The sequence below is a fragment of the Haemorhous mexicanus genome, chromosome 12, assembly GCF_027477595.1.
Source record: "Haemorhous mexicanus isolate bHaeMex1 chromosome 12, bHaeMex1.pri, whole genome shotgun sequence".
Classification (NCBI taxonomy): Eukaryota; Metazoa; Chordata; class Aves; order Passeriformes; family Fringillidae; genus Haemorhous; species Haemorhous mexicanus.
In genome coordinates, this window is record NC_082352.1 from 13,637,513 (window position 1) to 13,660,717 (window position 23,205).

General features: G+C 39.0%; 1 protein-coding gene across 7 annotated transcripts in view; it reads right to left on the bottom strand.

Annotated features, from left to right (window-relative positions):
* The window catches only part of ESRP2 (epithelial splicing regulatory protein 2), a 42,868-nt gene that overhangs the window by 15,576 nt on the left and 4,087 nt on the right, over window positions 1-23,205 (bottom strand). For 6 of the 7 annotated variants that reach the window (XM_059857143.1, XM_059857140.1, XM_059857141.1 and 3 more), the window contains exons 4-12: window positions 7,402-7,515; window positions 6,269-6,383; window positions 5,395-5,493; window positions 5,219-5,273; window positions 4,331-4,441; window positions 3,371-3,503; window positions 3,131-3,173; window positions 2,317-2,618; window positions 149-370 (exon numbers count right to left, since the gene is read on the bottom strand). In XM_059857143.1, coding sequence (XP_059713126.1) covers window positions 149-370; window positions 2,317-2,618; window positions 3,131-3,173; window positions 3,371-3,503; window positions 4,331-4,441; window positions 5,219-5,273; window positions 5,395-5,493; window positions 6,269-6,383; window positions 7,402-7,515 — 1,194 coding nt within the window. The remainder of the gene's footprint in view (window positions 1-148; window positions 371-2,316; window positions 2,619-3,130; window positions 3,174-3,370; window positions 3,504-4,330; window positions 4,442-5,218; window positions 5,274-5,394; window positions 5,494-6,268; window positions 6,384-7,401; window positions 7,516-23,205) is intronic. The other variant, XM_059857142.1, reaches the window with a different exon arrangement.

A 23,205-nucleotide genomic window follows, 5' to 3' on the forward strand; every position in this document is an offset into this window, starting at 1 on the left:
GGGAAGAGAAATGAAGCAAAGACAGATGCAGAGAACATTTTATTTTCCCAAGGCTGGAGAAGACTAAAGCCAAGATCAGGTAAGCTGCCCTGACTTCTAACCTGTTCAGTCAATGCAAATTTACTCCTCCCATGCAAAATGCTCTTACCTGCTGATTAAGGACCATGTGAACTCCATGGGGCTTGATATCCCCCGTGGCATCTCCCATAAATTCCAAGATGTCATCAATGCCAGCAGTGTAGGGAAGACCCCTGAGGCGCACGCAGTCGCGGACGCTGCCCGTGGCAATGGTGTACGGTGGGGGGATGACCGGAATGATGGGAGTTGGAAGAGTTGGAATAAGAGGTGTTGACATGTATCTATTAAGTACCTGTTGGCAAAAAACCCACAGCAATGCAGATTTACAATCATCTGTCTGAGCACAGAGCAGTTCTCACAATACTATTTCCAACAAACCCTTCTTATACTAAGTTATTGCAGTTAGTTTTCTGTTGGGCATTTGAAAGTTTTAAACTCAGAAAAGGAGAGGGGAAGGCCAACAAATTCAATTTGCCAGACCCCAATAACAGACTTTTCTCATGTCAATATAAAAAAAGTTAAAAGTCAATTACTATTTATAGTATCTCAAAAAGGAACATCTGAAATCACATCTGTGCTAATAAACCGATATTGCCACATACAGTTCTTAGTTAAATCAGGGTAAATTAAAACCAGTCATTTTAAAAGAACTGAAACCTGAAATAGCTAGTAAGTAAAAGCACTAATTTTAATTTATTCTAAAACCTGATTGGTTAAGTGAGGGTGCTTATTTGTTTAACCTCAATGCTCATCTCCAAGTACAGATTTTCTGAGGAAAAAATAAAAATTAAAGATAAGAATATAGAAGACTTTGATCTCAACATTTTCTGTTGACTTGTTTCCAAACGACAAAGGGAACCTATGACACATGTATGGGCTTATCGCTGAAAACCATTTTTACTGATGATTATCACAAATAAACATTCTACTGAAAGAGGTACTAAAAAACAGGTCACAAAGCTTTAGTTTTGTTAAAAGTGATTCGGCTTAGGGAGGTTATTTCAAGAATCTCCTTGTAATGCATTTCAGAAATCTCTCTCAGTTGTGTGGAGAATATTGCAGTTACCTTGTACTCAGACTAAGTAGATGACAGCTGGCTTTACTTCTTGTTATTACTCAAACAAGTAGCCTGTAATTTCCTAAGAAATAATCTCTGGTCCAAGCAGCAAAAAAGTTTGGGTGTCAGCCTAGACAGCTGTCATAGAGGAAGAAGCAATGACATATTGGTAGAATATAAGTTATATCCAGGAAGCAGAGACTTGGTTGCTGTGACAGAGTGATTAGAGGATTTTGCTTCCTTCTCTCTCAGGATGGAAGCTGTGGGGGAGGGGGAAATGCCACTTCTCAACCTTCACAGCACACAGATTCTTGGCTGTTGTAATATCCATATCACAGCAGCAGCAATGACCTACAAGTGTGGATATTCTTTCCCTTGTCCCATCCCTACTACAGAAAGATGTCACCTGTCACATAAGTTGCACAGTAACTGTATTACACTTTTATAGCCAGTGGTTATGCAAAGACCAGACCAAATCTAATAGCGGTTCCTCTGGAGCCACCAGTCTAGAAATATTCTGTGTCAGGAAGAAAAATACAATAAGTGATGTTTTTCATAGAGACAAGATGCTGGTGACAAAATAAAAAAGTTTTACCAGTTTAAGAAGGTAATGATGGTGAAGGATAGGGAAAGAAGGAAATATATTACCTCAGGAAAAAAAAACCTCACTTCCTTTCACAAAAAAAAATCAGATACATCCTCTTGATTCTTACTTTCCAAGAAAGCAGTTGCTCATTTCATGAATCCAGATTTGGATTTAATATTAGAAATTCTGTACATGGAGACTAGCATTTAAAGACAATACTGCAGATTTTCAAAAAGCATTACTACAATACTATCAATCTACTATATTTTTATAATTATTTTTGTGATTTCAGTCAACCTTTAAGGAGAAGAAAAACATGCAATGATTTTCATTTTATAGTCTGAAGGATGGTAAAAAAAACACCCAAGCATTGGCAGCTTAAAAAAAACCCCCAAAACAAACACCCCCTCCCCAAACAAACAAAGCAAAACCAGGGCTGCACAATTTTCCATGCCCAATAGGAAATATATATTGACCTTTCTTGACTTTTTTCATATAATACATGTTCATGGTTCTCTACACCATATTTGTGTGCAAATGTTAGAAGAAATGTTTCAACTGTTCAGTTTTAAGTCTCGCAACCAATAGTTACAACCTGTTGGACCTCTGCTGCTGTGCTCCTGAAGAGTTCAATGTAACGTTTTCCAAGTATTTCTTTGTGCTTTTTAAGTGCATTCTGTGCATATTCTTCACAGGAAAATAACACAAATGCGTCTCCTGTGGGCCTGCCATCTGGGTACTTGACAAAGAGAAGTCCCTCTTTCCCTCCTGTGACTGGGCACTCTGGCCCCAGGAACCCCAAGACATCTTCCTGGGTAGCAGTGAATGGAAGGCCTCTCATCCTGATGATAACTTGATTCTCCTTGGATAAGAACTGGGCCACTTCATTGGAGGTGCCTGGCAGAGAGATAACAGCACATGCTCAGCCAAGAACATGTGGTCAGTGCTGGGCACACAGTTCCAGGGGATGCAGCAGCAGGGAAGCACTAAGGAATAGTACAGCAGGTAAGCAGCCAGCAACAAACCCAGACAAGATCCAAACCACTACTAATTCTCAGCAATCTGTTTTGAGGGGAAAACCTCTTCATCTGCAAGTGCTTCATATTTTAATGAAATTGGAGCAAAGATGAGATTAGTGTCAATTAATGCAAGATACACGGATGCTACCACTGCAAAGGCTGGTCTTCCTCTCAAGGAGGAGGGAAGTCTGTGAACATCACAGCTCAAATGCTCACAGCTCAGTTTCAACCACATGAAAACAGAACTTGACAGGGTCAAATATTCTTGGAAGGCAAAATAGGAAAAGCTACTTCATTATCCATTTGCATCCTCAGTTAAGGGAAAAAAAAAGAACTTGAACAACATTCCTATGAACTGAAGTAATAACATTGAGCTCCAGCATCCCTTACCTCCTGCAATTTTTAAGAATTCTTCCCCAGTTGCCTTGTAAACCTTGAAAGAAAGAACAAAAAAAATCCACATGAAAACCACAATGTTCAGCTTTAAACCACACACACACTTTCACAAGCAAGAGAATTGTGTTTTTGTACTTTGAGCAAAACAGGAGTGCAGTTTGCTTTTAAATGACAACATAGCCTAAAACATTCAGGTTTCTCTCCAATGATTTGTTTCAAGTCACAACTTTTTACCTCAATGTATCTGCTACCCATGTGATGCTTGTGCCTCTCCAGGGCAAGGTCTCTCTGTTCAGAATTGACAAACCGAACCAAAGCCTCCCCATTTCTTCTTCCTTGGGAATTCAGGCAAAGAGCCACACCACCTCTGGGAGATAAAGCCAACAAATATAAGCTTAGTCTGAACTTTTAATACATTTAATAAATAATTGTGTAAGAATAGTAAAGGAATCAGATTTAAACATGAAGATTACAGACTGGAAAAGAAATTGCTACTATCCACAATTTAACTTTTGTTGTAACACAATTATACTTTAAAATCTGCTTCCTTGAGATCATGGATCTCATGTTGTTCACCACTTTTTCAACTCCCATATAGTTCCAAATTTATCCTTCCTATTATCTCAGAGATACACGTTTGAAATTCCTCATCACACTAAAATAAAAAAAAAAAATTCTCAGTGTTGGAAATCTGAAATATATATTAAGTGACAGGTATGCTAAATAACCTCACTCTCTTCATATATATGTATACACATAAATCTATGCATAGGTATACACATGAATCATATGAAAATTTATTCCAAACAGTACTTAGAAGTTTCTGAATGTGGCCTGTTTAGGAGGTATAGAAGAATAATAAGTTGGCACAAAATTAAAGCTTTTTTCATGTCTTGGCCTCTGCTTTGATTAATGCAATAGGAGTTCCTCCCTTTTGATACTAGCAATAAACGAATGCATATTGGCTTTCAATTGATAAATCTCTTTTCTTCTTCACACTTTTCAAAACTTTTTCTTGCACCCCTAAGGTTGGTAAACCTGTTCAGCTGTCATGGCCACAGCGTGGGTAGGGGTCAAGTGGGGAAAGACTGAAGGACTCCAGTGGGGAGAGTGGGGGATGTATGTAAAACAAATACTAAAGGAACTTGCTATTAAAGGCAAAGTGATAAAGCAAGGCAAATTTCCTTATCTTACTTGGCAATGTTGAGTCCTTTGAAAAATCGAGCGATATCCTGGTCTGAAGACTGCCATGGCAAACCTCTGGCACGTATTACTGTCTCACTGTCCACAGTTTCAGATTTACTACTGCACAGGAAGAAAAAAGACAAAGTAAGCTTTCATCAAGGTTCCCCAATATTTTACCAAACTTCAGATTGCGACTAATTGAATTGTAAATTGGGAGCATATTTTCTATTGAGACTCTCCTATCTCCATTGTTCCTTTCAATAAAGAGAGGGAAGATAACTTGAATCATTCTTTTATATCTACAACACTGTACATACACTATGTTGTCACCACATTGCAGTTCCTTAAATAAAAAAATAGGAAAACTGCCTCAATGTAAAGTAATGAGGAACTGAATTAATTTTATTTGAAAGATCTAGCAATCCAAGCAACACAAATCACTTATGCCTAAGATATTTCAGTCCGTTTGCTGAAATGCATTTGCAAAGAATGAGCCATCCTGTTCCTTTGTCCCTGAACCCAACACCCAATTCAGCATGTAAAACCACTTTGGGAAGCACCACACAGCTCAGCTCATGTAAGGTGCACTGGCCATCAGCCCTGTTGACTTAGGGAAAGTTCACAAATATTTCTTAACCCTGGGAAAGATAAGCCAGCCTCGCTGCCATGCAAAAACAGAAGCAAGAGAACAAAGAGCATTTAACTTGCAGTGGCTAAAGTACAGCATTCATCATGCCAGCCACAGTCTGGCTGCACTGCAGTGACTGCTGAGTACACTGGGCTGTTCTCAGGAGCCAGCCTGCTTTCACATGACCGTGGGGAAATATTCACAAACTTTCCTTGCTGTACACAAGACTCATCTTTGTTTGTAAACAACAAAGTGACAAGGGCACTTACCAAGGACCTGTTTCATACTTGTGTTTCACAGTTTCAGGCTCAGTAAATACGTGATCTGTGACAAAACAGGAAGTTTAAATATAACCAGAGTCAGAGATTACTTAAGAATGACAGCACCACTGCCAATTCTTTCAGAAAAGAAGGATTTCAGCATTCAGTATAAATAGTTAACTTACTACAACCTTCTGAAAGCATGCTGAAAATTATAGCCACCATGGTCTTCACTTGCCACACGCCGAAGTCCTCCTCTGCTTCATCTGTCCCTAAGCCTAGATCTAAACAGGTGATTATAGAAAATAACAGACTTGCACAATCCTTTGTAAACAAGTCATAAGGCTTTCCTGATATTAGCACAGAACTAATAATCAAATGTACTGGTCTTAGCAGGGACATGTGGCTATTAGACATGTTACACTGCTCATAAACTAGTTTATATTCACTGCAACAGACAACAGTTTGAAAACTATTGAGAGCTTACATAATTGCAGTGTTAATAGTTCAAAAAAGAAAAAGCTGAGTAAGTTCCTATCACTTTAAACATAACTGAACTCCAATCCCATTCAGATGGGCCCCAACAATCCCTCTAATTTGAACTGAGATGTAGAGTATTGTTTGGGTTTGTTTCGTATTGTTTGTCTACTGAGATGTAGAGCATTGTTTGTTTTTGCTTTATTTTAAACTCAGTGTAGTCAGGATCATGCAAGATAACTATTATCTGCAAACAGTGGAAACCTGCAAGCCAGCTGGTGCTGAAAAAGCCCACTGACAGCTCAGCTTTTCCTTTAAGATCAAGTACCAATGCAAGTGATGCTTTTCTTTGGCAGATTTACTAAATATGGTTTAGAAATCAATCAGTTTCAATTTAGGGAAAAAAAAATTACAAGCAGAGCCACTCCCTGGACACACACTTAAGTAGACACTCCTTTCACTTTACCTGTGATTTAATAAAATCCACATCAAATTTTATTCTTCTAAACTCTGTTACAATCACAGAGATAAAACTCAAGGAACTTAACTGATTGTGGGATATAAGCTGCAGCAAAAGGATACATTCTGCCATGGTCTTGATAGTCTGATCTTTCACGGCGGCTGAACTAGGGTAGCAAGTGTGGAATTCTTTGCGTAGATCATAAAAGGAATAGAAGCAGTCTGACAACAAGAAGTTCTACAAGAAAGGCAAAGATATTTGTTTTGAACATGCTATTCCTTTAAATTTCAATTAATACTTTCTAACTGAATGATGCACTCTCAGAAATCAGGTAGTTCCACGTCACCGGCTTGTTGGTGATGGAGCAGTTTGGTTCCTTTGTAACACAGTTCAAATTCCATAACTCTATGGAACTGGATGTCTACATGAACAAAGTCAAATGGCCTCTGGGAGTCAGACCCATGCAAAACAGCTGGAGAAGATGTCTGGGAAAAAAATATTTAAAAATATCTATGTTTTGCTGTTTAATTCCCATTTTTGACACTATTTTATCTTTTGCGGCTACACTGAAAAGCAGATTTGTACCAAACTGTGATGACAAATTTTAAATAAATTTTGCCACAGAATACAAAATCTCTTTCAGCAACTTTCAGAAAAAAACCCAACAAGTGGCCAGCTTCTTCCATGTCAGCAGCTGTCATTCTTGTGAGGCTCCTGCAGACCCTGCTAAGAGAGCAAACTCAAGAGCCACCACCTTTCACAAAGGCAAGGTTCTCCTCCCTGTGCATGACAGGGTGCTCTAAACCCTCCAGGAACTTGGAGCAGAAACTGCTGCTTCATGTAGGAGTAGCAAGCTCTGCTTCCCACTGAATAAATGCGGATGGGGAACCACTGCCTGTGTGCTTACCCTCCACAGGACACTGGTTTAACACAAGCCTAAGCAAAGCAATAGTTCTCCATCACTTCTGCTGAGGTTTGATCTGTACCTCTGTTTCCACTCCACACACAGAATTCAAAGTACTTGTATTGCTTCTGTCTCTATCCTGTTTTTCCTAATTTTCCTCTTCCTTAAGCTCATCTGGGAGTCCAAGTAGTGAGGCTGACTTTCAAGAGCAAGTGCCTAAAAGAACTACTCAGGGCTCAGGCAGGGAGGGGATCATCTTCAATAGTCTTGGGACACTCCAGCTCCCAGGTGGAATTGTATCACTCCCCTCCCAGTGCTGCCTCTCTCTCTGCACCAGTTCTGATCTTGTACCTTCTTGGATGTTTCCGGGTGGAGAACTTGTCGGATGAGTAACTGGCCATCACTGCAGAGTGTGTAAGAGCTCCTTCCAAGTACTTTCAAATCACTGGATACCAGCTGACTAAACTGGAAAATGAAGAGAAAAATTTCATTGTACTGACTGATAATTTCATGCACCTGCCATTACTTCAGCACTTTTTTGAAAAGGAGATGAAGTAATTTAACATTTTGTAAAAGTTTTTGAAAAAATGTGATGGAGAACAGACATGGGCTGATTAAAGAAGACAAATAAACTGTATGCATTTGTGGAATAGCTAACAAGAACACCAGGATATAGTAAAAAAAAGACTAATTAGGAAGATATGGCAGAATTATGAGTTCATATGAAAAGTGATCATACTATACTGGTAATGTACAGAATGTGGACCAACTATAATTTAAGTTATTAAATATTTGAAAGAACTTTGAAGATAAATCACAGTACTGATTTTGCACTACCCTTTCTTCACCTATAGCACCTCTGACTTTGATTCTATTCTTAATAATTAATTTTTTTTACTTCAATAACAAAGAACCTACTCATCAGGGTTTAATAATGCTTCAAAAGTAATATATTAAGAAAAGCTCAAGAAATAGTGATCTAATACCTTCAAAAGTAAACTTATAATCAAGTCACATCCAAGCTAATAAAGTTCTTGGTACAGATGAAGTGTTATGAATACTAGATAAAAAAAATTATTCCCAGCTCTAGGATGGTTAACCCTCAGCAGATTAATTCTCAAGAGGAAAGGGCTCCAGCTGTCATATTCAACGTTATTTTTCATCCTTAGATAACAATTTCCAGCCTTTTATTACTCTATACCAGTGTTAAATTCCTAGCTCCTAATAAGTCAGCTAGCATATCATAGTACCTGCATGTATCAGTAAGCAGTAGCTTGTTAACTAATTTTCAAGGGGACAAATGTAATTATTCTAAGCTTCCCTCTTGATGCTACTCCCTCCCAGGAAAGCATCACCTCACAAACAAAGCAATAATTACAATCATGATGCAGTAGCCACCCACTGCTCTCAGCAACAGCTATAACTCCAAAACAACCACCCCCAAAAGCAAATTACAAGTTGACTTGAGACCCAGACAATATCTTTGCGCTGTCTTTTAACCTGTGTATGGGGAGAAGAGAGTTGGTTTGTTTTATCACAGCACATGTGACACCACATCATTACAGTCTGCTCAGGAACTATGATGTCCTAATGACCTGATCCCACAGCTACACAGAGCTCACAGTGTGAACAAGTGCTGCAGCACCTGCAGCCCAAAGGTAAGGCTGCACAAGGGAAAACACGTGTATTGAACAGGATTTAGAAGGAGCAGATACAGGATAACTCAGGCTTTATTTCAAAATAACTGCTCAAACCAATCCAGGCCCTTTTCTAGGCTTGGGCAGCTGACCAGAGCTCCACTACCATTTTCAGTTCAGAATCCTGTAGTACTGGGATCAACAAAACAGGGAACTGAGGGGCAGAGCTGGGTGAGGAGGGGCTCTCAGCTCAGCACCTTGTGTTAAGTTGCTTTATTTGCAGATATATTTACAGAAATAGATATGAACATATCTGGAAAGTGAAGTTATTTAATAGCAGAGAATATATTTGAAACTATAAGAAGGGTGAATATCCCCCCAAAACAAAAACCTTTCTAATGCAATTCTCTGCACACTACCAAAACACACAAAAAGAACAAACACACTACACACAGATAAAATAACTTTAAAAAATCAACCAATCCAAACTTGCAGATTCCCAAAGCCTGTTTCCTCCCAATTGCTAGTACAGGTTGTAGTCAGTCCTACCACAAGCTGAAGTCTTGAAGAACCTGAGGCTTTAAAGCCAGTTATTGTTCAAAGATGATTTAAAGTCAGAAAATTGAGATCTGGGAGTGCTCAAAATACCTCAGTTGATGTGTAAACATCAGAAAAAGAAGAAAATTCCAGGGGACTCCAGAGGAACCACTTCAGAAAAGTAGTTCTGTGGACAGCCACAGTGACAGACCAACAACAAATATTCTCACCACAATAACACACGTGAGAATTGCTTTCTTACTAAATGCAGCAACTTATTAGGGTTTTTTTTTTTTGTTTTTTGGTTTTTTTTTTTTTTTTTTTTGTTTAACTAATCCACACAGTAAAGAGCAAATATTTGTAAAAAGGGATTGGAAATGGTGATAGGAATCAGCCTCCAGAGGGGGTGCACAGGGATTCTTGCTGAAAGGAAGCCGAGTCTTACTGATGAACTGCTATAAAACACTCCCCAAACCTTCAACTTTGTACCCTGTGTTACTGGAGATGCTCAAGAACCAATACAGAGAGTGCAGCTAGGGACCTATTTTGATCAGATACAAGAAATCTAACCCACACAATCTGAACAAAGCAGCAAATGTAAGCAGCCTCCTGCTGTACATATAAAAAGTAAGAACTGTAGATCAAAAAGACATCATCAAGTTAGAAAACAAAAGGAGAAAAATGTTTGCACAAGGGAGGAAATTCTCAGGTCAAATGGTGTAAGTCAAGTTAGTAAAAATCAAGACTGTTGCACTAAAATATTCACATTTTTTCCAGGTGGTGTTTCCCACACAACCTACAGCTGAAAAGAAAACACAGATATTTTCAGAAGCCTGTACTGAGAAGAGGCCAGAGTAGTAAAATATTGCCTAAGGACACCGATAAGCCCAGAATTCCAACTGTACTAAGGTTTAAAGAACTCCCAAGGATCAGCATTTATTTTTATTTTTACCAAGTGTAAGTATTTGCCCTGCATATTTATTAAATGTCAGTGATAACATTCAACATTGCAAACTCCTTTCCAATGGAACAATCAAGGTGTCAAAACAATACTTTTCTTACCAAATGCCAGCAGCTTAAAGAGCCTTAGATAAACTGCCACAAGGCTGGCAGGCCTTGCTGGGAGCTTATTTAGAAACTTCTATTTTAAAAACAAACTTTGGGGTGTACTGCTCTGGAAGAGGGCAGGAAGACTGTGGGAAGAATAGTCAGGAGACATAAGCAACCTTTGTAATTCAAACCAGCTCAACTATGGGGTAGCAGAGTGAATGGGAAGATTCACTCAGGATAGAGCACAGGGCAAAATAGCCCCAGAGGAAGGACAGATATTTGAGATCAGCCTGAAGTAGCTTCTTTCACCCACAGGAGATGACTCCTAATTCTGCAGAGGCTGAGTATGAAAGGCATAGCTGTGGAGCAGCTCTTGCTGCTATAGATTACACTGGACCCTCAAGTCTTTCAGGCAATAGACCCACGTAACACACGCGTCAAACCTGTTCAAGCAGCTAGGGCAGATGTGTTTGTAAAGCCACATTGTTCAGCACAACAAGCCACACCAGTTAAGCAATTCAGCATTGCCCAGGAAAAGCCATCTTCAGCCTCCTTTCTTGCACCACAGATTTCAGGCAGCATTTCAAAAGACAGCCTCAAATCGGCATCCACCCAAATGGAGCAAGCAAAGGACAAGTTAAGACCAGCACCAGATTTACATTACGTTTTTCTGTCTCACATGTTGAACAACCTGTCCACAACTCTGTCATTTCATAAATTCCATCCCCATCTCCTTCACTCCACTAATAAAATCCATCTCAGCTATTTACCTGCTGTCATTCACCTTCATGCTGCCATCCAAGCACGCCCCCACTTCAGCAGGCAAAGCTGCCCCACCTTAATGCTGCCCCCACCAAGCTCACACACCCTGTCTGCCCTGCTCCTCTGCTCCTTCCACAGCAGTTACACACTGCTAATTACCTGTTTGCATCTTGCAACCAGCCCTCATTTTGACTGCAAGAACCAGTCTATTAGCAGCATCCTCCACCTTTCTTGCTTATTCCACCAGATCAGTCTCTCCAGTAAAGCTCTGATGAGTCATTCCTTATTTATAGGAATATGTTCAATAATTCCACACCAAGGTTAAAAACTGAACAGAGGGAAGAGGAAGAATCAAACAAGCTGCTCTGTATACTTGCCTCCACGAAACCTTAAACAGTTCTTAGAGAAAAAGTGGTGAGAGGGAAGGACAGACTTTGAACACTAGTTTGAAAAACTGGCTAAACAGGATTTTGGTCATGTAGCTGAGAGTACAAAGAGATTGAAGAGACATGTTTTGCCAGCAGCAAAGCTGGATGAAAGCCAGCACAAGCTGCTGTGTTTTTTACAGATGAATCCCAAGGGACTAAAATAACAGCCCACTTCGTGTTGCCTTAAATATAGCTGAGCTAAGATGTAGATCTTGGAGAAACAAGAAGATTCTTCATTAAGCTTTTTTTTACAGTTATGATGCACAAAAAACTAAAATAAACAGCTGTCTATTTGGATAGTCTCATTTCCCTTACTAAAAATAGCTGTCATCCTTGAGAAAGGCCACTGCATCTGTGCCTGGCATGGTAATTAAATACTGAGATAATTCAGGCACAGAATGCACCCATGCTGTCAAATAGAACCATTTCTAAAACACCATGACACTGGGGAATTCTTTCTTCACATCACCTCTGAGAAGGAACAGAAAATTCAGCTGCCCCTTATGCATCAGATTTCCAACAGCTCCTAGTGAGTCTTTAAAGCAAGATCCTTTCCTTTAGTCATGTACAGAATTTCTCTGTTTTGCTTCTTTTGGCACTACTGACCTATCACAGCTAAGACAAGATAAAATCATTCACAGAGCTTCAGAATTAAGGGCATCCTTACAGTTTAAGCAGGTCTGGAATGCCATGTTAAAGTATAACATAAAAATCCAGAAAACAGCTTAGCTTGTAGTCCACACTTAAGCCAGACTTGAATCTATTTTCAAGTGTTGAGTTATATTTATCAATATTCTTTGCACAAAGAATGATCCTCACGGTGTAGGGACCTGGTTTCAAATCAGTAGTATCAACAGGATGTTACTAAATTGCCCAGAGTTTACAATTTGGTGATTGCAGATGAATACATGGTCTACTTTCTGCCAGATCAGCATATCAAAATTGCTCATTTTTTCATCCATGCCATCTTAAGACTTGGGAGGGTGAACAGATCATATCTGGTCCAGTCAAAATTGGAGACATGAGACAGAGAGGTGATAATTGATTTGGTTTAAAGCCTGTTGAAAGACTTTGAACAGGTTTAGCATTCTAGATTAGTGTTTTGCAAAAAGAAACCCCAAGTAAATAAAACAAAAACCACCAAAACAAACAAAAACCCTGAAAAAGAAAACTTTTCCAGGAATGATAGTTTTTTGTCATTATTAAGAAGAAAACTTTCAGGAATAACTTCGAAGAAAAGTTATTTTGGTTCACTTAGGACTTACATTCTGATATATTCCCTTGAGCTTAAAAACCCCTCATATTACTAAAATGAAACTGTTCTAGAGAAAGTGAAAATAAGACTCCAAAGATCTGTAAAGTACCCTGAGAAGAAAAAAAAGTTTTGTCTGAGGCACATAAATGTGTACTGCTTACACCTCCTTTGTTCAAACCTATGACTAAAGCCATACTGTTTATAACCATGGATGTTTTCCAGTCTAACTTGTATTTTAAAAAAATCATCATCACTTATTAGACATTACTGCAATTCACAACATTAGAGCTTTAGACTCTCTTTCAGGCTTTTGGTGTGAGTCATTCTTTGCTTGTAGCATTGAGCATATAACTATGATCAGTCTTGGAAAACAAAGGATAATCTTCAAAAAGGTTTCACTGAAGATTTTCTATTCCCAGTTCTGTTTCAACAGGCAAAAGATACTGCAGTTATTGCCTCAAAGCCTGATTTTATGCTAAGTCCTCTACAATTTATTCCAGAGAACACTCAAACTCAATTATACAGTTGCAGGTGTGGTTCCAGAGAGAAGATCTCCAGTGGATGAACAATGAAAGAGGCTGCTGAGAGAAGTTGCAGATTCTTCATCATTGAAGATATCAAAGTCACAAGTGGCCAAGGTCTTTGGCAGCCTGCTCAAGTGTCCTTGCCTTCCTTGCTTAGGCTGGACAACATCTACAGGTGCCTTCCAGCCTCAGCTGTTGTGTGACACCCCCCACTTTGGACTCTCTTTTGCCCACTCTGCAGCTCCACCAAAGATCAGGACACCAATGGCACTACAGTGTGTACCTGAGGGGCTGGGGCTGTTTGGGAAGGGACATGTTTTCCAAGATGGGGGGAAGTGAAGGAGATCAAGAGTTGAGATGAAGCCAAATCTCATTAACAGAACCTGCCTGCCACTAAAACATCAGCAAGACTGGAGCACCACTGAATCCTGAAGTTTGTCTGAAGACTTAAAGGGTCTAATACAGCATGAGAAAAGTCAGGAGTAACAAGCCATGGCTTTGGTATACAAGGCTTGCACACACACAACATACCATGACATGGCAGCCTAGGGAAATATTTTCAATTGGTCTTTGTGCCTCAGTTCCTACACCCATGAGGGTTTCACATTTATTTACAATACTCTCCATGGGCAGTCTTCTGCTCCTTCACTCTTCCAACCCTGGTGATAATGTCAGCCTTATCCATGCAATGGAGGAATTTAAAGCATGCCAATACTACTGGGAGGTGCACAGACTGCATTTCAGCACTATTTACAAGTATGATAACCCTTTATTGTGCTGGGTAACTTTTTAAACAGAGAATCCTATGGTAAGCCCTTGCCTTTGTTCATCTGTTAACTGATATTCCACATGGCTGATAATGGATACATGGTGACCTTGTACTGAAGTTGCTGTATGGAAAGAAAAAAAGTATAAGCCTCAGTGTAGCCACAAGCTACAAATAACTTCTTTTCCCCTTCTAGCTAAACAGGGGTAAAAATACCATATTTAGATACCATTCAGACATAAACATGAAAAAGAAATTTCCCCTTGGTTTGAATTCATTGTAGGGCAAACATGCAGGAGATGACCGAAGCAGCCCAGGTCCATTCACTAGAAATGTTCAAAAATAATATTGCCAGTTGATTTCTCCTATTAGGAGGAAGGCAATTATTTGCTCTACTGAACACTAATGCCTGAGATTATTTAGTGACTGCAGACTAGCCTGGACAAAAGCATTGGGTTCATTTCCAGCTTGCCAGAGAATCTAATTTTGCTCAGTATGACAAATCAAGTTACATATCACCTTATTCCTCTTGATGGCCTAGAAACTACTTTAAATAACAGAAGGACTAATAGTCACAAAGGCCACCATAAATGTACTCGAGAGAGACATTACATAGCCAAAACCAGTTAGAGTACAGATCCATCTTTGGAATTTGCAAGTGTAAGAGCAAATTTACCCTACTAAGTCTCAAGGAGAGGGAGGATGTGGCACTGAGCTTCAAGCACTGGAGACTCCCTTCTCCTCAAGTACATTATGCTGCTTCTTACTGCCTGATAATCTGCTGCCACTTTGTCTTCTTTCCTGAACAGAGGTCCAGACCAGGTGCTGCACACCCTGCTGCTTCTCTGGCTGTTCCAAAGCAGTTTTTTTCACACCAGCTGCTTATTTAGACAAACTCCTGTTGTTGCCTCTCTCACAGGAGGAAATTAATTATTTTCCACTCATGCTGTGAGCAAAAGGTGACAACAGGGTCTCAGCTATCCTAGGCTTGGGGTTCTGCCATGAAATTCCAATCACAAATCTTCAAAAGAAGTAGGAGTTGAAAAACACAGAATTATGTTTTTAAGTGTATTTATGATAGTCACTTCTATTTTTAACTTTGTTGGGAAGCTGAAGTTACAGGAAATAATACCACCTTGTCCTCCTCCTTGTTGTCCCGCACAGGTCACTACAAGTCTCCAAGAGAGAAAGGCCTACAGACAACTCATTATAATTACTGCAAAACTTCAAGGAGGGAAATGGAAGGTATTCTTCAAGTTTATTGCATCCTTCTACTCAATAAAACTGAGAAAATTCCTTTAAAATTCATTATACTCCTTCAGAATTAATAGAGGGACTGGCAACTTAGCCAGTGAGAGTAGCCTACAGCTAATTTCCTGCATAAAATTAAGTTTGTTCAGCGTTGTTCAGCAACAGGTGGAACATGAAATACAGAAACAGAGCAACAATTGTCATGGTTTTTCTGTCCAGTGACACTCTGTGGAGCATAGAAAACAGTCCATGGTTACTCAGGGCTGTGGTAAACTCTTTTAAAGATGAAACTTCCACATTATTTCTTTCTGTGGTTCATTTTAATTGGACCTGGGTCTTTGTGCAGCAAAGTAAACAATAACTAACTAAATGCTTTAATTCTTCCTAGGAAAGAATGCAAACATCTAACCTTCTGCCATGACAAAGATCTGTCCAAGCCATGCCACTTGAGCATTTTATGACCATTTTTGATTAATTATTTCTTAGATGGAAGTTTGAAACACCAGATTATTTGCATGCTTTCCAGCTATGGTATCTACAGCATCTAATTCAGGTAATGCATTAAGCATAAAAGGCAAGACCATGGCTCAGGCCATCTGAATGTCACAGCAATCAGGTCACAGGCTTTTATCTTCAAAAGCACAACCTGTTTTAATAAGAGAGTGTTGAAATATGCAGAGTACTCCACAAATAAGCTACTTGAAGTTAGCCTTGTGTAAGATAAAGCACCCCGGTCCAGCAACGTAAGAATTTCAGAGTTTGTGGACTTACATTACTACCACATTATGTGTCAGGAAACTGCTAAATAAAGAAACACTTACTGAGATAAACTATGTTTTCACTTTAAATTAATCTGTGTGAAAGAGGCCATAGCTATAATAACCAACAAAATAACACAAAAATATTCATATCTTGCAAAATACGTAATCATTTGTTAGCACAGATTATTCATAAGTCTGATTTTAAGCAAAAAGAAAATTCTGAATACTACTAATACAAAAAAATCCCTACTCTGTCAACCTTTTACCTACATTTCAAGCAGGTTTACAATGGTGCCTCACAGTCCTCACAGGCTGCTTGCTATCAGCTCAACTCACAGAGCAAGTCATTACAGCCTGAAAGACAAGGTTGAACATACTTTCCAAACTCTAAGTTTTAATTAATGCCATGACTGCAACATTTCCCAAAGTCTTGATATAAGCACAAGCTCTCTCTCAGTGTTCTATACCTCCCCCACTCCCACTCACCTCTGTTTCAAGGACAAACTTTCATTAGCAATGTGATCTTTAGCACTGGCTCTATTGACTGTAATGCTTGGTACTCCTCTATTTACTCAACACTACCTCATTGTTTGTAGTGCAAGCTTAACTAGTTGTAGGAGAATAGCCAATGCCTGCAAAATTAAAACTTTTTTTTTAGTAGGTTCTCAAGTTTTTTTGGTTTTTTTGTAGTAATACTCAGTAAAAAGATGAGGCAACACCAAAAGAATGAAGAGACACTTATCATCCACAACCCAGTGTCCTGCATGATTTTCTCATACCCCTGCCTCTCCATTAAACTTGTACTGTAAGAATATCATAAGCATGGACTTTCCTGAATAACAGCCTTGAAATCTATGAAGTATCTTTGCTTATATAAGAATCCAAGTGATTCTTGATCAAATCCTTACAAATATCAGCAAAAGGAAGTCAAACTTTCTTAAATTGACTCTGCTTTGCTTTGTAAATGGGGGAGTGTTCCCTTTCTTGTACAAACATGCTTTCACAAATACATAAAGGACAAGTGGAATTAGATCCCTAAATCAGTTTTCCTTCAATCTCTCAAACTTTCAAGTCACAGATTAGGGCAAGCATCAAAAATTGGTAATGACTCATAAGGAAAAATGAGAGTGAGAAATTATTAGAGATATGATTTTAGTAGTTCACAACTGAGTAAGATCAAAATTTACGCTTGGCCTTCCAAGGGATTCAGACCTGCCCAACACAGAACAAGGACATTAATGGTTACACTATTTGGATTTTGCTTCCTCTTACAGAACTACATCCTCCCTTTCAGGTAACTTACTGCTTCCAAAGCAAGTTCCTTGTGACTGGAAAGACTTGACATGAGTTTGTCTGAATGTGAAGCAAGTCACAGCTTCTTGTGATCAAATCTTAGCATCTGAGACTTATAGAGAAAGGGTGTTGATTTCTATTTTCTTTTGTTTCTTTAAGTATAACCACAAGAACAGCAGTTTTCTTCTGCACTTCATATTTACAAGGTGCCATCTCACATGCTTTACAATAATCTGAAGTCCTGTGTAAGTCTAATTCTGTTGTAAGAAATAACACTGAGACACTCAAGCTACCAATCAAGCAAACTGCAAAACTCTGTCACTGCCATATTCTTGTGACAATTATGTATTTCTAACTCTGTATCTCTCATGATCCCCCTCCAATCCAATGGTATTTTATTCTAGAGGACTGGTGTGTTATACAATGTCTTGCGTATTTCTTAAGCTGCAAAGTTAACTTAAATCAGCTTTCAGACAATAAGGTCTGGTTACAGAGCAAAACTTCCACAGGGGTTTTTTCACTTTAATTCTCAAGTAACATTACTGTAGTTCTTCTTTCCTCTTAGTGCAATTCACTGCAACAGACTTACTTACCAGGCAAGTAAACACCTTTACAGAAGTTACAGCAGAATTAATTCCACACACTGCCAATGTCAACAGAGCTCATTGTAATGTTAAAGCACATGCTTACATTTCTCTAGAATAAGAGCCAGAGAATGGAAACCTCATGGATTAAGTTTTGATTTGAATTCAATAAGAAAGATAACCAAATTCAGGGACTCTCCTAGACCTTTAGCAACAGAACCTCCCATTTTAAGCCAACAGGTGCTCAAAATCATCACAGGAGTCCTCACAGGAGTCAAGTTTTTGCAAGAAGGACCTTAAGTTTCTAACCAATATTTTAGTGTTAATAAAATATCCATTTCTCAATCCTTTTTTGCCACATTCTGCCCACTGCAGGTCTACAAAGAAAGGCAGCAGAGGAAAGAGAAACCAAAATATTTGATATAGAAGTTTGGGGGAAGTGAGAGAGCTGGTTTTAGTTCTGTCTCTCATCAAAAGGGGTGATCATTTGAATTTCAATTCCCAATACCTTTTGCTTAGTATTTATCCCATAACTCACATCTACCTTCACAGCATGTGGATTTAATGAATGAGGGACAAATTAGAAAAGCAGCTGTTTGTGAACAAAGCAGGAACAGAGGCCATTATAGAAGTACACTGGAGCAAGTTGTGAACAGTTTCAAGAACATCACAGATTTATCAGAGCAGAGCACTGAAACATGGTTTGTTGAACAAACATGACTTCTGACTCAAGATACTCCTAGAACACATGTCAAGGTGTCTTTCAGAGCATCACTGTTTCCTCCTTTTTATTGGAAGAAGGTTGTAGCTAACAGAAAACAACATGATATCTCTGCAGGAAAGAAAAAAAAAAACTTTTCCAGAGCAGAGAGGAGATGGCAAAGACATGAGTGTGAGGGAGAATTGCTGGTTTTGTTCCTAATTAAGAGATATAAAATTTCCACTTTTAATGACAGAAATGAAAAAATGAGAGAGGTTTGACATTATGTTGCTAAAAAATTAATCTTTAATCAGCATTTTTAGTTCTGGCCACAGCACTGCTTTGCTAGCAGTATCAATTCTAGTGACTGTGCATCAGTCTGAACCCAATTGCTCAGCAAAGAAGTGCTGCAAGATATTGACAGACATTGCCCTCATTTGGCACCACTCAGCTACCCAAGAACTTCATACATAACTGAGGAGTGTTTGTTTATTAAAAGGGGGGGGGGGGGGAAAAAATCAAGTAAACCAACATACAGATTGAGGAAGTGTGCAACCCTTTCAAAATGCTACCAGAGGAAGAGACAAACAGCACAGGTTTGCAGACAATGCAGACAAAGTTTTCTAAGCTGCTTCTGTGTTAATAGCAAGAACAAGTAGAAGCACTGCACACATAATTACTGCCAAAATAATAGAATATAAATCATAGAATCATTTAGGTTGGAAAAGATCTTCAAGATCATTGAGTCCTACCATTAACCTAACAGCATCAAGTTGACCACTAAACCATGTCGCTAAATGCCCCATCTACATGTTAAAGTCCTTTATGCTTCATTTATTCCTCAGCCACTTTTGAAAACTCTGACAATAATTCATTAACACATTTCCAGTGATTTTTTTCAGTAGCTATTTAGAGAAGTTAGAGGAAAGAAGTTCAAAGTCTCTGAGGTTCATGCAATCCAGCACTCTTTGTATTAAAATGCTTCTACCCTCTATTTTGCTGTCTTTCAATGACATTAAAAGAAGCTGTGAAAACAATTTCAAGAGAAACTCAAATATTCAGACTTATTATAGTTGTGGAAACATCCAAATGTATTAGTGACGCAGTTTGCAAACATGGCACAACATCACTCCCTGTGAAGACAGGCACCTCAAGCTGTTCTGCAAGCTCATAGCAAAGTTTATTTGTCCATATATGCTAATCCCAGACGTGGTAATTAATTGTTGCTGTTCCACTTCACCAGAAAATGTAGCAACATCTGCTTTCACAAAAAAGCCTACTCATATCCTCAAATCACTGGGCCAAATTATTCACTTCTCATTAATATTGTCACTTCTAGTTTTAAAAGAAGATAGCCCAGCTTGCCAAGGCTACCACACATTTTCATGCCTATAAGGAAAAGAATATGCAGCTTTAGACAAATGTGAAACACACCTAAACACAGGAAAAAGCAAAGGAACTTTCCTATTTCCTACAGGGAATACTTGAGGAATTCATCAAAGTATTGCAGTCTTTGGAGAAGCTAAGGTCACTGCTTTTCCACACAGAAGTGCTACCAATAACAAATGGATTCACATGATCTACATATGCATATTTCTGTATACACATATATACACATATTTAATACACAAACAGAAGAACTGTTTATTCTATCAAGTATTTTCTGAGCTTTTTGAGGGAACAGATTTGAGTGTTTCAATAATAATATGATGGGATACACAGCTGGGTAGCACTGTGAATTTGTAAAGAAAAAAATATTTTATCTAGGCCATCAACAATAGAATTGCAACTATAGTTCTGAAAAATAGTTAACCATAGCTAAAAAACAATCAAAATCTACACTGCAACATCCTACAGCTACAGGAAGCATTAGCACATCCTTAATTCCCCACAGTAAATACTGGTGATATTCCAATAAGAAGTATGCAACATAATTTAACCAATCCTCATCTACGTTTATCAATGAAAATAGGGAGGTATTGGATGTTAATAAATGTGAAAACTTTACATAAGGGTACCTGCACACAGGACACAGCCCTCCTGTAAGAGCAGGACTCTATCACTTACCTACCCTGAGAACCTGAAGGCCCTTATGTCTGTCAGGAAATCCTCATCACTCATTGCTGATGCCAAACCAAGGCCACAGTTTCACATAAATTCCTCTGTGCCCTACCTGTCTTAAAATGTTACCCTCCTTTCACCCACACCTTAGTGCTATGGCTGCCCTTGGGAAAACTTCCTAATCTGCCACATGTGCATCAGACAGAACCACTCCTAACCAGAACTGCTTTCAACTCAGAACAGTGCCCTGCTCCAGCTCAATCTGCAGCCCCAAAGACTTTTGCACAGGCAGAATGCAGGAGGGAGGGCCATGTAGCAGCACCTGCCTAAGTGAAAGGTGCCACTGAAGTGTTCAGGAGCAGAAACAGCTTAAGCTGGTATCGCCATCAAACATGTTGGATCATGAACACACAACCAAAGGGTGTAGTTTCACAGGATGTGAGCTTGGACAGCAAAGCAGTTTTAAGTTCCCACCCCATCTGCTCATTTCAGTGATCCTGTTTACAGCACAGATTCACAAAGGGTTTTACTGACACAACAAAAAGATGGCAGAGTCTGGTGTAGGGCCAGGGGAGAAGCTGACTTCATTGCTGAAGCCAAATCTTGTGAAACAACACTCTAAGTGTTTGTTGTGGAAAGAACAGTCTAGTAACACTTGCCAAAGATTCACCAAACACCTGCTCCAAACCATCAGAACTCAGACCCAGCAAATTCTCCAAACCCTGTTAGAAGTTTTATTGAGGTGATGCAGTCGCCAAATAGCCTGAAGTTGGAAGACCAACCAAAAGATTCAAAAAAAGTCACCCTGCATTTTCAGATTTTTCTGCAGTTTGAAGACTGAGAGGTGTATTAAAAATAAATTTTAAAAATCATTTAACCAAAATGAAGATGTGACAGCTGGCAAGGGAGCCAAGAAAACTTTCTGCTAGCACTTTGTGAAGAAGAAGCTGCAGAACAAGTTTCTCTTAAAAAAAAGGGTTGTAACCGGTTTATCAGGTTAGAGGAATTCAGAAGTTCTTCCACCTCTCCCCCCATCCCATTTGTTTCCAAAAGCTCATTTAACCAGCTTGTTTCTTGCTGAATTTGCTGAAAATAAATTGCACCTGCAGCTCAGCTGGATGATCAATAGGCATCCAAACATGCTTGAGGGAACTGGCAATTTGCTATCACCTGATAAAGTGGCAACCACTCAGTATTTTCAATTTGAGCATTATTTAGGGGAGTGTACAGGGGGCAGGAAAGGCCCAGCTTTGTCTTTCCCTATATAAGAATACGAATCAAAATATTCACTGGTGTATTTGAATCAATATATTCAATCAGCAAGACTAGGAGAGTCTCTTTAACAAATTTTTAATATTTTAATGTCAATCCATAGATTAAAATAGAATGGTTTTAGTAGGTCCAAAAGCAAAGCCAGGTCTCACATGAGAATGTCTCCCTTTTTATGTATGTTGTTCAAAGAAAGATGGTAATTACAGCTAAATACTGCAGACAGTTCCCCAAAATTATTAGCTCTTCTTAGACTTATCCTTTTTCAGGAAGACATGCAAATATTGCCTTGCAAAAGGAAAGTAACATGTCTGAGGGCAAGTCATGCTGATTCAGCCAGGTTTTCTGTATGGGAGGAATTAAGAAATCCACAACGCTTTCAACTTCATATGGGATCTTTAACTTAGAGCCCCCGTGGCTACAATCAGAGAAGCACATGAGGATGTCAGCTTTTTGATGACAGAGTAATGGGGCTGAGAGAAAGGCAAAGTTCATTTTGATTTTGCTCTTTAAAAGCAAAGTTCCATTCCTACAAGGTTTCAAAGAGCAGCCTGAGAATAACTGATCTCCCTTAAAAGCTTGCAAAGTGGGAAACTATAAAGCTACAGCAGTTAACTAGAAAAATATAAATAATATGCTAAATAAGCCAGTCCTGTGATTTGAGGATCTGAACAATGAAACCTGGCAAGAACGTACCAGTCATGCAGGAAGAAAACCATTCCCTTTGGTAAGTAGTGCAGCTGATGCATGTTTAGAGGCTTAGATCACAGGCTCAAGAGAGTTCCAAATACACACTTGAACAAGAGATCTCCCACTTACTTTGTTAAATAAAAATGCTCACTTTTCTACTCAGTAGCATTTTGCAACATCTCAGCAGCTGTGAGTTCACCATTACTGGTCTCACATCAGAGGTATGTTATTAATGCCATTTTGAACTAAATGCATCAAGCAAGGTGCTCCCAAAGGGCACACATCTTTTGATTTCAGGTAACTATTTCCCTGATATTTGTATATACTCCACCCCCACAAAGAAAGCTATCACAACACTGCACATCACCTATGAGAAAATACAGATGGATCCCATCACTGCAGTAGTACCTCTGGAACCAAATGCTTGTTACCCTGGACAAGTACAGTATTAAAAACCTTGCAACAAAACATACAGAGCATATGCTGCAGCAAACAGCTTGGTTATTTGGGGGCAGTGTGCTTCAGAACCTTACCTTGTACAATTACAACAACCAACATTTATTGATAAGGAATGCCAATTTCAGAAT